This window comes from Manis pentadactyla, chromosome 16 (genome assembly GCF_030020395.1).
Source record: "Manis pentadactyla isolate mManPen7 chromosome 16, mManPen7.hap1, whole genome shotgun sequence".
Taxonomy (NCBI): Eukaryota; Metazoa; Chordata; class Mammalia; order Pholidota; family Manidae; genus Manis; species Manis pentadactyla.
The window spans coordinates 17,940,739-17,953,400 of NC_080034.1; the positions used below are offsets into that span (position 1 = coordinate 17,940,739).

General features: G+C 36.2%; 1 protein-coding gene across 3 annotated transcripts in view; it reads left to right on the forward strand.

The window, feature by feature from the left end:
• COL21A1 (collagen type XXI alpha 1 chain) overlaps positions 1–12,662 on the forward strand; it is a 178,048-nt gene that overhangs the window by 69,975 nt on the left and 95,411 nt on the right. For 2 of the 3 annotated variants that reach the window (XM_057494381.1, XM_057494380.1), the window contains 4 exons: positions 1,387–1,560; positions 2,656–2,733; positions 4,761–4,844; positions 11,130–11,192. In XM_057494381.1, the coding sequence (XP_057350364.1) occupies positions 1,387–1,560; positions 2,656–2,733; positions 4,761–4,844; positions 11,130–11,192 (399 nt within the window). Of the gene's footprint in view, positions 1–1,386; positions 1,561–2,655; positions 2,734–4,509; positions 4,845–11,129; positions 11,193–12,662 lie in introns of those variants that run through there. The other variant, XM_057494382.1, reaches the window with a different exon arrangement.

The window sequence follows — 12,662 nt, forward strand, 5'->3', positions numbered from 1 at the left end:
ATAATTTTAACTTGACTTAAAAGATAGGGACTTCATATTTTAATGTTGCTTAACTGACAAGGACAGGACAATTATTTTTTAGTCCATATGGGATTAAGGGATGGAGGGAACTAAACATTTTCAGTGCCTGCTACTAGGTGCCAGGAACATTTAATTATAATAACCATCCATGGAAGAAGCTATTGCTCTCATTTCACAGATGGGAAACCAAGGTTCAAGTATATTACGTTCCTCTCAAAGTCACAAAGTTAGTAAGTGATGACATTAGAAATTGAATTTAGTTCTGGACAGTTTTAATGTCCATGTTGGTCTGATTTGCACTGCCATGTCATACAATATATTGAGATAATAGACATATTTGTGAGAACATTAAATACAGGTAGATAATAGGTCAAAGTTCACATTTGTTAAGAGGACATTTTATTTCCCCAAAAGGAAGATATATTTAATAAAATCAATGAACTAAAAATAAAAGTGGTTTTTGAAGTCAAATGTTCAGAATATAGATAGAACAATAAAAACAATCATATTTTGATCATTACTGTAATTATAGTCAAATAGCATATTATATAATTTAGGAAATACATAAGGTTATATATGAAATCATGAATTTATGCAACTGAAGGAAGAGAAGGAAATTAAGACAATTGTTATGGTTTAGAAACTGAGGACACTATTATTATCCAGGGGAAATTGGGAGGGGTAGAAAAATTGGTATATTGTTAATTCTGTCAGGCCGATTATGAAATGTACTGGTAGAATTATTCTAGCCAGTATTAGAATTATAGGTCCCATATATAGGAAAGAGGTCCAGACATTGATGTAGATGTGGGAGTTATTCCACAGAAGTAATAATTGACCTGTAGGAATGGATGAGATGGTCAATGGGGAGAATGAGAAAGGTCCAGGACAGATTTGGGGAATGATCTCATATAAGGGCAGGTTGAGGAATAGAAAATAGAGAATGAAATTGAAAGAAGAAATAGAAGCAGAGACATAGAGAATGAGTTGAAGATGATCGAGATGGTTGGAGTCATGCAAGGTGAGTGAGAATATCAAGCAGGATGGGCAATAGGGTTCAAAGCTGCAATGAAGTGAATAGGATGAGGAATGAGAGAAGCCACTTGGATTCAGAAATTAGGAACATATTTGTGAGGAGGTTGTTTCAGGAAATGGTTTGATACAACTACTTTTATACGTAATGGAAACTCCACTAGGAATTAATAAAATATTGGTGAGTAACATTTGAGGCCCAGCTTGGGTCAGGGTGAATTAGTATCTGATTCACCCAGTCTCTGTGATGTAGATTTATGGTGGGGGCAAAGGAATGGGAACAAATAGAACATTTTTAGGAATTTATGTCTATTCCGTGCTTTCTTCCTCTAGACATTATTTGATGAAGGCTGGCATCAAATTCGTCTTCTAGTAACAGAACAAGATATAACTCTGTATATTGATGATCAACAAGTTGAAAACAAGCCCTTACATCCAGTTTTAGGGATCTTCATCAATGGCCAAACACAAATTGGAAAATACTCTGGGAAAGAAGAAACTGTTCAGGTAGATAAAGAATGATTTGCTTTTTGCATTATATAAGATGGACTTTTGCTGTCCTTTGTGATATTTATCATGTTTAACTGTATTTAGCTTAATTGTGAATTTCTTTAAGATACTTAATCAAAAGGTAATTAATTCATTAGCAAAATTTGTGTGTGTGTGTGTGTGTGTGTGTACGAAAATGCACAATTGATCAGTTTTATAACAATTCTTAGAAATTTTCTTTGTTCCCCTGAGTTCAGGATATGGTTTTACATTCTTATGAAACATTAATTTCATATTCTGAGGAGATGTATAGATTAAATAATGAATTTGGAAAAGAGGAAACGATTACAGCTGTGAGTGGGAGTTACAGAAATTTCTTTGCAGCTGTGAGAATAAAATAAATGCATGTCAGAGTTCTTCATAAACAAAACCATGCCTTTTTGGATATCTCTGTAAATTAGAGTATCTATGTGTGAGTTGAAAAATGTGTATGTAACAGACAGCCATTTCTTGAAAAATCATTGATTTGAAAAGGTGTGTCTTGTCCATTCTGTTTCTATTAAGGGAAGACTCAGTGACATTCAAATGTGTGGTCACCTGGATGGTTGCCTTAGATTAATGTAACATGTCAAATTGTAGTGGATGTTTAAATAGTAACAGGTGCTGGGTCTGCTCATCACAAAATATTCCATGATGGTTTCTAAACATCCAAAACTAAAGATGGCCTCTTGAGCCCCACTCTATGCAATCAGGAATTTGTGGAGATTTAGGATAAATGCAGAAAGCCTGGGAAAACTTTTTAAGTGGCCTAGAAAATGCTCTCTAGACTGATTTCTAATACAGGGATACTGAAAAAGCTCCATTGGGTTCCCAAAGGAAATTTGAGGTTTCTTTTGGGTGCTCGGGAAGGTTTTCTTAGGAGTTATGTTGCATCACATCTTTATGCTGCATGTTAGGTATTTAAATTTTGTATTTTTATTGTTTTAGCTCAATGCTGTGATCTAAACCTTAGACCATTGCTAAACATAGTGGCTACTTCTGTGTATCTGAGTTACTCTTATAAAACAGTTAGCTTGTGCCTCAAATTTAACTCAGTTGGTTTTATGTTCCTAGTTTGATGTCCAAAAGTTGCGAATCTACTGTGACCCAGAACAGAACAACCGAGAGACAGCGTGTGAGATCCCCGGATTTGTGAGTAGGATGAATTATTTTTCCCCATGTGTTGCTTCATTCAGTACTTTCAAAGCAATAAATAAAAAGAGATGATATGCTTAAATTACTGTATAGTTTAGTTTCTTAATCATTAATGCAAATAATGTTACATTGATTAAAACATCTTTTGAAGTTCAAAATTGAAATAAAATTATAATGTATTCCTGTGCAAATGTGAAAGACCACAAGAACTGTGGTTTTTCCACATTATATTGGGTTGTGATCGTTCCAGTACTTGAGTGAAGCAAGGCTAGACTTTCCCTAGAAAAATACAGGATTCTTTGGATATCCAGGGTGTAAACTACATTTCTATACATAATTTTATGTGTGGATAGAATACTTCACACAATTTTGAAGAGTGGGAGATGATTCGTTTTCCTGTTCACCAGCATGTTTTCTCAAATTGTAATGAGTATATAGTTTCCTTTCTGTTGTTCTTACCTAAGTGAGATGTTCTTATAGTTCTAGGATATAAGCAGCTTTCTATTTATTTAGCTATTTTCATTATTGTGTTAGGAGGAAAAAACATTATATGCTAAAGTGTCACAGAGTCTGATTATATATGTGTGTGAGAGTGTGTTTGTGTGTGTGTGTGTATAATCAGTCTCTTTTCCCCTGTGCAAAAAAAAGTATATATTGTTGCTAAAGGAAATAAGGCTGAATGTTGTTAAACTTTTTGACAGTGTGGGTTCCCAGGGATATTTGAGCCCTACATGGTTCATATTTGAGCTCTTGTTCTGGTTCTTTCCATTTGTATAGTCATGCTGTCATCATCTGCTTTCTTCTGATCAAACTGAATAACTTGTGAATCCACATGTTCTAAAAACTTGAAGACATAGAGCAACGCTTTTAAGGGATCTAGGATAAAGTCAAAGATGCAGCCTTTTAGCAGTGGTTCATTCTGAGTTTTCTAGATAGGTGATTGTTTAAGTATTATGACTATTAGATACTTGGTAATTTGGAATATAAATCTTTCTTAAGAATAAGTTACTATATTTTGGGAGGCCATTGTATATACTTTATTTATTGATATTTCTGTGACAACATTCGACCATTACTATTCTCCCATATAATAAAAGACGGCATTGGATTATAGATTTTGAGTTCTCACATCCACTTTTTGGTCTTTTTATGTCTCCTTCCTTACTCTCAGGTGTGACTTCACGTAGCTTGTTTACCTTTTGCATCTTCATTTCCACCATCTCATTTTCTGATCTAATTTGTTATTGTTTGGAAAGATTATTAACCTATGTAAAATTGTGTATTCTTTAGTAAGAAATAGATTGTTTAGTGTGAAGCTCTCCTTAAGTAAAGAGCATCAAGTGTAAGGCTAACAGTTTGTGACTTGCTCAGATGCATTTTGGCTTTATTCTCTGATTCTTACATGTTCAAGTGAGCATGCAGATCCCACCTTGAGGTATTTTTGTTTGTGCATGGCCATTCTATCCACAGCTTTGGCATTTTAATTTTCTCCTTCTGCTCTTCCTTGTTGTGAATTTCCTTCCTTTTATCTTACTATAAATATAGTGCTCATAAATATAAGTGAGTAATTTTTTAAGCCTCATTACAAGCAAATGTTTTAGTTCTTGCTGGTTTTGATACTTATATCTTGAATCTGGACAATGAAATATCTGTAAATTAGGAAGATGGTTTAGAAATTTAATTAAAAAGATGCTTAAAAACACATCTGTTATTTTTCTTTCAGAATGGTGAGGTAGGCCTGGATACTATTATTCTCCTAAGGTAATATTTGCATTGTGGGACTGTTTAGCTTGCTTCTATCAACTGTAAGTATGTTAGACAAATGGAACCTATTTTTATGTAATTGGAGAGCACAGTATTCATAGATTTTTGTGATTTGGAATTTCTTATTGCACTGGGCTAAATAAATTGGAAAGTAAATGTAAGATATCTTTACTATTTCACACAAACATACGGACACATACACATACACATACATAAAAGTACATCTGCCCATGTGGTTTATTTTCATTTTGTTTTTATAGTGCCTCAATGGTCCCAGTGATGTAGGTTCAACTCCAGCTCCCTGTATTTGTCCTCCGGGAAAACCAGGACTACAAGGCCCCAAAGTGAGTGAAAAAGAACGCTATATTTGTTAAAATGCACAAACAAGAGCTACGCAAATGCACAGAATTCCTAATCACCCTTGACCCTGGTCAAATTTCAACCCGATGCCTTAGAACTGTATAAACCAGAGTTTTAGTGATATTTTTAAAAAGTGTACCCTACTCTGTAACTGCCTTTGAACCTGAAGTTGATACTCCGTGCTCACAGTAGAGTAAAAGAGCATTATCAGTTTGTTTGTTTGTTTGTTTTTTCCCCAGATAATGCTGCTAGGTCCCAAGAATGGTACATCCTTATGACCTGGTTAAAAAAAAAAAATGGAGAAAGGGCATTGGTTAAAATATATTCTAAATTCTTAAATGTCTAAATTCTTACTTTGTGAGAATGATTTTCATATAGAAAAATGAAGTAAAGAATTTAAAATTGATTTGAATGTTTTGTTTGTTCAATTCTAAAAATAGAGGCATATATATACATATATTTCACTTAACTGTGTGATAAGTACTTTTGAGGAGTATATTCTTGTAGTCATTTTCATATATACGCATGTCTCAGTTGCAAACATTTATTTGTGGATATGTATATATATTATTTGTGTGAATGTGTATAAACATTTACTTAGTTGTGGACACATTTTTATGTGATTGGAACTATGATGTGCATATTATTTCATAACCCATTACTTTTTATATGATAAAATATTCTGAATATGTTCCTATGCTTTTAAATATGAATGAGTTTTTAAGTAAGTTTATAACTATTGTGGCAACACTTGGACATGTCTTAGGCTGTGAGACCAAGATGTTAAGTGGTTTGTCTGCTGTAGACAAATCTTGTTCATTTAATATTATTTGAAACTATCACCTAAAAGAATAGTGTCTAATTTGAAAGCAAGAGTGACTCCTTAGCCATAGAGTGTTTTTGTGTATTGATCATCTATTACTTGAGATGATCATGATAATTTTTGTTAAGTATGAATTGTAATGTTCATTTAGATGAAATTTTCTTAGTGTGGAAATCACCATGACTAGAAAATTTTAATTTTTGGACTGCCGATCTCAGAGAATTTAATTCTTATCTTCTGTGCAGGTTTGTCTCATCCATTTTCATGCAATAGTTAATGATGTACTTTGAGCCTAGCTGTTAAAATCAAGAAAAATGAAATTTAAGAAGTAAAAGTATACATTTAATATTTCATTTAAAGTAAATCTATTTGGCTTGGATTTTGATGCCAATATATAGAATCAATTTACTATTGTAAACTCTTTTTAGATTGTATTTAGGGAAGTTAATCCAAGTTTTCTTTAAAGTAACTACATGTTATTTAGGCTGCCTTGACCTAGAGGAGAAGCACTTGTAAGGTGCTCTGGGAGAATATACCTTGTAAGACAACTTGGTGTGACCTACCAGCAGACTTCTTTAAAAAATGTATTTATATAGTTTATTCAACTTGGATATTGTACATAAAAGTGATTTGAACTACAAGAGATAGAATGTGGAAATCAGGGTCCCGTAATGTCTGACCTTGTAAAGCTCAGAGTGCCTTTCTAACTCTTACTGAGGTTCAGGCCACCCCCCTGGGTCTCCAAAGGTCTGCCTCCTTTTGGGAGGCACCAGATGCCTTTAATGTTTTCTGATTGTTCATTAGTGCCATTAGGTATCTTATAGAGTGACACAATTTTTATTCACATATGTTTCTACAGCAAATTTTTAGCAGCCCCTTTCTTATCTGGAAAAAACCTCTGATTTCAATATTTCCATGTTTCATGTGTTCTTCATTTTCATTCCAATTTCTTAGTCCTAATCTAGCCCTGTTGCCACCTACTTCTTTAAGTGAAATTGCAGTTTCCACCATTCTTCAAGTTGGCATGCCTTCTTGGTCTGCTTTCCATTTAATTCAGAAAATCTGGCAGGAAGACAGGAACACACACACACTCTTCCATACTCTTAGGGCTCTTTTCCCCTGGAGGTGGTTCTTTACCCACACGAGGGACCTGGATGTGAAAAATAGAATCCCTAGCAACCCTCCGAGTTGTACTCCCTTTAGATAATTTCTGGCTTAGAAAATTGATAGGGTTTTAATTAAAACAACAGACCAGCACTAAAACAGATGAGGTGATTTTACTATACATCCAACTGAGGCTTCCTGGCCATTTTTGTTGGATGCTCTGCAAAGTGTTGAGGATATCTGTTAGACTCACCCGCAGAGAATAGATCTAGTCATTCTATTAGCCAGAAATAGAGTTCTAAGTGACAGTTGAGTCATGCGACTGAAACAGAGGAGAAATTCTGTGTGGATTGGTAGGTAAGTGCTTAGTCTAAGACAAAGTCATCTGTTTTAGGTTCTCTAAATTTTCCCCCAAAATATGACAACCGTATTGCAAAACCAAGTCAAATTAATTATGGTATTGCACACTTAGACTTATCATGGTATTTTATGATAACTCTTCAGTTAGCATAGAAAAATATATCTGTCACTGGACTGTGAGCCCCTTAATGAGTAGCTTATTCATTTTGTATCCCTACCATCAAAGATAAGAAGTGATTAAATTAATGAATCTGTATTCAATTCTGTATTCAAGCATTTTACAATGGAGGTTAATACAAACTAAATTCTCCTTTAGAATTCTGGTGTCTAACACAGTGCTTTAATAGGAATAATTTTTCTATTTAATGAACTATAAAATCATTGAAAAAATAAGATTCATCCTTGCCCCAGTTAATCTATATTGAATATCTTTGTTTTCTATATGAAAGAGCCAGGCAATCCCCAGTTTACAAACAGCTCACTTTCAGAAGACCTATACATGCCCATGGCAGCTTCTTACCCTGCTTCATTAGCCACAGGAATATTTGTGGGGAAAAACTCCCCACATTTGATTTAAGCTTATATGTTAGATCTGTTAGTTCAGAATAAATGGAAAGAAAGCTTTTTTAAAAATTTTTTCAGAAGAAACTATTTCTGACCAACTCCTTTTCTCTGAAATACCACTCTCTCTACAACCATGTCTCCGTTGACACTCTTTGTTTCCCCCTAATGTTGCCACTGATGTAGAGATTCATTTGAATTATCAAAGCCTTTGGAAAATTTCAGGGGCCCCTGGACATTCACATTTTTATGGTAATTTTTCCAGAAGAAGTCGACCCCTTCTAACCCAAGCGTGAGTGTTTGAGTTTTGAGGGAGGGGAGAGGTTGGTTTTAGAGACTGAAATAGGTCTTAGGTCAGATGCTCCAGATGAGGCCAGATGGTAGCATGAAGGCCCAAGGAGTTGGAGAAGAGGCCTTGGAAACACGGGATTTGTTTTAGATGAGCAACTGAAACTATTAGCTTCCTTCTGCAAGTGCACTGTTTAATTATTCATATTTGCTCTGCTTGAGAGGCCATATTCAGAGATATTTTAGCTTAGTCCATGACATTTCCACTCCTGTCAACAACTCAAAAATCCTGTGGCACAAACTCAATTCAACATAAGTATTGCTTTTCAGCTGAACACATTTTTTGAAATTCAAAATGTGCAAGTGTTCAACTAAATTAGAAGAAAGTGGACTGGGAATTTAGTCACAGTGGTACAATAATAAGTCATATGTCTAATGTATTTGGAAGTGTTTTTCATATTAAATTTGCTAACAGTCCCAGGTGCAGTTCTGATCAATATACACATTTGAATGTGGACGGGGATAGTAGTGTTTAGGAGCATGGGCTCCTGGGACTGAATTGGTTGAATTCGAGTCTGATCTCAACTGCAGCTGTGTGACCTTGATTAAGTTAACCTCATCTTCCAGGGCCTCAGTTTACCTTTATATAAAATGGGCATAACAAAATTACCTGCTTCATGGGATTATTATGAGGATTAACTGATATAGTATATGTAAATCTCTTAGAACTGTGCTTAGCATATAATAAACATTCAAAGACTGGGTGTCAGCTTTTCTCACAGTATTCAAATTGAATTTTTGTTCTAATTGCCCTTCTCTCCAAAATTAGGGTTTTACTATATTTTTCTGTTTTCATGAAATCAACACCAAACATGCATGAGTTTTTGCAAATAGTAGGGCAATAGTCAAAATAACCAGGAAAATTGACTAGCAATCATTGAATCTGCAAAAGAGATCATTTTCCCTCTTGGGGCTATTGGCCATTGTTAAGGGTCTTAGGAAAAGTCATATTGGATCTATCTTGTGGGTGATTTTTTTTTTTCCTGGAAACTTAGTTTTGATTCCTTTAAAATGTTACTGTTAAGTGTGTTTTATACTTTTACACAGCATAAAAACACATATCTATTTCTTCTTGTGCCAAAGGTTTATTTCTGCCTCATCACAGAAGTGGTGAAACCCTCACAGATCCTTCTGGGTCCTAGATTTTGATGATAATTTCTATTTTGTAAGCAAAGGGGTCATTAACAGAGATTTGATTTGAAATAAATCAATCAGCAAATAATTCCTGAATACCCAGCATTGTCCAAAAAGAAAAAGTATACACTATTGACCCTGTTTTCTAGGAGTCTTAATCTAAACGATAAATGAAGACTAATCAAGGAAAAACTCTAAGAGAATTCTAGTTATGTATATGCAATCAGTGATGTAAGAACTGCTGTAGCATTTCAGTACAGAAAGACTTCAGGAGAAAATGGAGTCCCTGAGAATGGTGCAGTGATAGAACATTTTGTCATATTGACTGTTAAGTGGACAGGGAAGAAAAATTCCTTTCCAGGTGAAATAAATGAGAGTAGCTGTTGAAAGGCAGTGAATCCAATCTGGGCACAGATAAAGAAGGATGCCAGGGAGGCTAGGGATTCGTATGGACCCTCTCAGAAGAAGAAGAGAAAAGCTCTGACTCCTTAGAGAACCAGAGCATTGCTCCCTAAGGCCCCACTAGCCCAGAAGTCCTTGGATCAGAATTATATCTAGACAGATTATGTCTCTTCAGCAAGACATCACATGTTTCAGCATTAGTTTTCTCCCTGCATTTAGAGCTATTCTTTCTCTATTTATTTTTTAAAAATGACATTTCCCTTCTTCCCAGGCTTCCCTCATGCTAAGCCTCTTAGGCAGCTCCTAAATGGGAAGCCCATCCCTTTTTCATTGGCTTCTTAATTGAGTTCACATAGTTCTTTCCATTTTTCCTGTTATGTTTCAGGAACAAGTCTCGCTCGCCAGTAGCCTAAAGTAGTATTACAGACCAGCCAATTTGTTACTCTGAAAGTACGCTTGGCCTTGGTGTTTAGTTGATGTACAATCACTGGGATCTTGTGTGAATGATTTCTTGATGTGAAGTTGTGAAGAATTGGTGAACTGAAATCAGGTGCCTCTGTATAGGAGTTTACTGATACTGATGGCCAGGACTTCATGCCCCACATGGACCTCATGGACTCAGTGATAGGGAGATGAATATGATATTATTTTTGAGGGATTTCTTAGATTTAAATTATAAAACATCCTAAAAAAATGTTGCTTTCATTGCTTTTTTCATGGGTGGTGACCCTCTGATGGTCACTACTGGCCATTGGGCAACATACCAGAGTTCCCTAGAATGTGCCTGGGATCATTGCCGTGTTGCATAGAATCATGTTCTTTGAAGATCTCTGGTTTGAAGGGCAAAGGCCATTTCTTCATTTCTTGGGTATTACATGTGCTCAAGGGCTGTGAGTGCTGGGCAGAGTTGTTTGGCTTGGACATCCCTCTCATGAAAATAGTTGAACTTTAGAATTTTAACATTATACTAAAATGAGATTATAAATGCAGGCAAAGAGACACATTGACAGGATTGAAAGTAATGACTGTGGTGCAGCTTTAAACTTAACTCGTATGTGTAAGATCACATGGCCTGTAGGCAGTTTTTTGCAATAAATAATTATGAATTGACTACATCATAAGTCATTGATATCTGTAGTGTACCATTTAGGACAGAATTCAGTCTGTAACTTATGAGTGTAGTATTGCTGTCACTGAAGCTGTATTTGCTATGACACTTCAAGGTTTGTTCAGAACTCTAAAAATTATCCTGCCTTAAATATTTTGCCATGACATTTTGCATCACTGAAAAGAACTTTATTTGTTACACCTGGTGGGGTCACAGAAATAAATCATTGTAGGTTTTTCATAATAAAAAGCATGTATTTGTTAAGCTAGACATCTAAAATACGACACTTTTCAACCCCATTTTGGGACTTCTGTTTGTTCGCTTTTCGTATACAAAAAGCTGCCAATATGGAGTTGGCTTGAACCTTGATGGGCTCTTGACTGCACCAGTGTGGTTGATTGTTTTGTACTGAGTTTTTTTCCTCTACAGGGTGAGCCTGGACGGCCTGGGAACCCTGGCTACCCTGGACAACCCGGTCAAGATGGTAAGCCTGTGAGTACTGAAAGCTTAGTCATCTCCAGTACTGGGATTATAGTGTCAAAGTAAAAATTTCACTGGGCAAAGTTAAACAGGCAAGGAAGACTTTATTCAAGACGATTGTAATGGGAGAGAGACTGAACTTCAGTCAGCCGAAACAAAGGGAGGGAGGGAGGGTTCTTCAGTGCTGGGATGAGCTAATGGGAAAGTACAGGAAGGCTTGAAGGAGAAGGTTGATCAATAACGGATGAAGCAAATTGAGTTATTCTGAGTTTGGCAAATATTTTCTTGTGTCATGAGCCCCTCTCTGTTAACTGGCACCCACCAAGGTTAGGTTCTTACCCTCACACAGAGACTGGGACACCTGGGTGCGTATTTTCCTTGATGATTACATTTCAAAGGGATGGCTCCCAGGTCCTTGAAAAGGACATTCCTGGGTTGTAAAATGGCCAGGAGACTTTTAAAAAGATTTATATCTCCAAGGGGCAGAGAAGGAATTTATAATTGCAAATGTTCTAAAGTAAATGCTCTAGGAAAAGGGAAGATAGGGACCCAGAGTTAGGAAGAAGGCTGTCTAAAGCAAGTCTACTTTAAAGCATTTTAGGCAAATATTTATGGGTAAGTCACCTGTTGGCATGTTTATAAAAGTAATTAAACATTAAGAATTAGCTCTTGAATGTTAAAGAATAATTGTCATGCAGAAAGGTACTTCCTAAGAGAGTTTCTAAATCATGCAACATTAACTCTTGCCATAAAGGATGGGGAGGTTTGTATTATGAGACAATAATGTTCAAGGAATGAAAGAAACATAAGACTAACATTAAACTGCCAATACCCCAAACGTCAGGATAGAGGAGGAGCTTATTAAGTCCTTGAGAGAGGTTTGCTGAGAAATTTAATGCAAAAAACATAAGCAAGTTTGAAAAAGATAGTGATGTGCTGGGGCCTTTTATACCAGTGTTGCATGGGAAGGGATTAGATATACACAGGTGAGCCTCTCTAAAGAGAGGGTGTCAGCTCTTGTTACGTGGAGAGGTGACAGTACGGTGGCCAGCCGGAGTTGCAGAGTGCTGAGGCTCCTGGGTGTTTGGGGCAGTCTGTGTTCAGCTTACCCAGCAGGCTTCTTTCTAGGTGTGATGGCCGTCCATTCGGGGATTTTGAGGAAGGGATTGACTTCATCTGGCTTACTATTTAGAAGGATAAATATGAATATTATGTGGAGAGTAAATTATATGGGGCAGGCGTGGGAGCAGAAGGCCACGTAGGAGGTGGTCTGAACATTCTAAGTGGATTGGGGCAATGTGGCGAAAGGGAAGGGAAGAGATCAGATTCTAGATTCTATTTTATCGTAAAGCTGATGAGAATTGCTGTCAAACTAGATGTAAGGGTGAGAAAAAGAGTCAGAGGACACTCAGAGGACCTTAGCTTGAGCAACGGAGTGGACTGTGGAGCCATTAACTTAGCTGGGCAACCCTGGGAGATGTG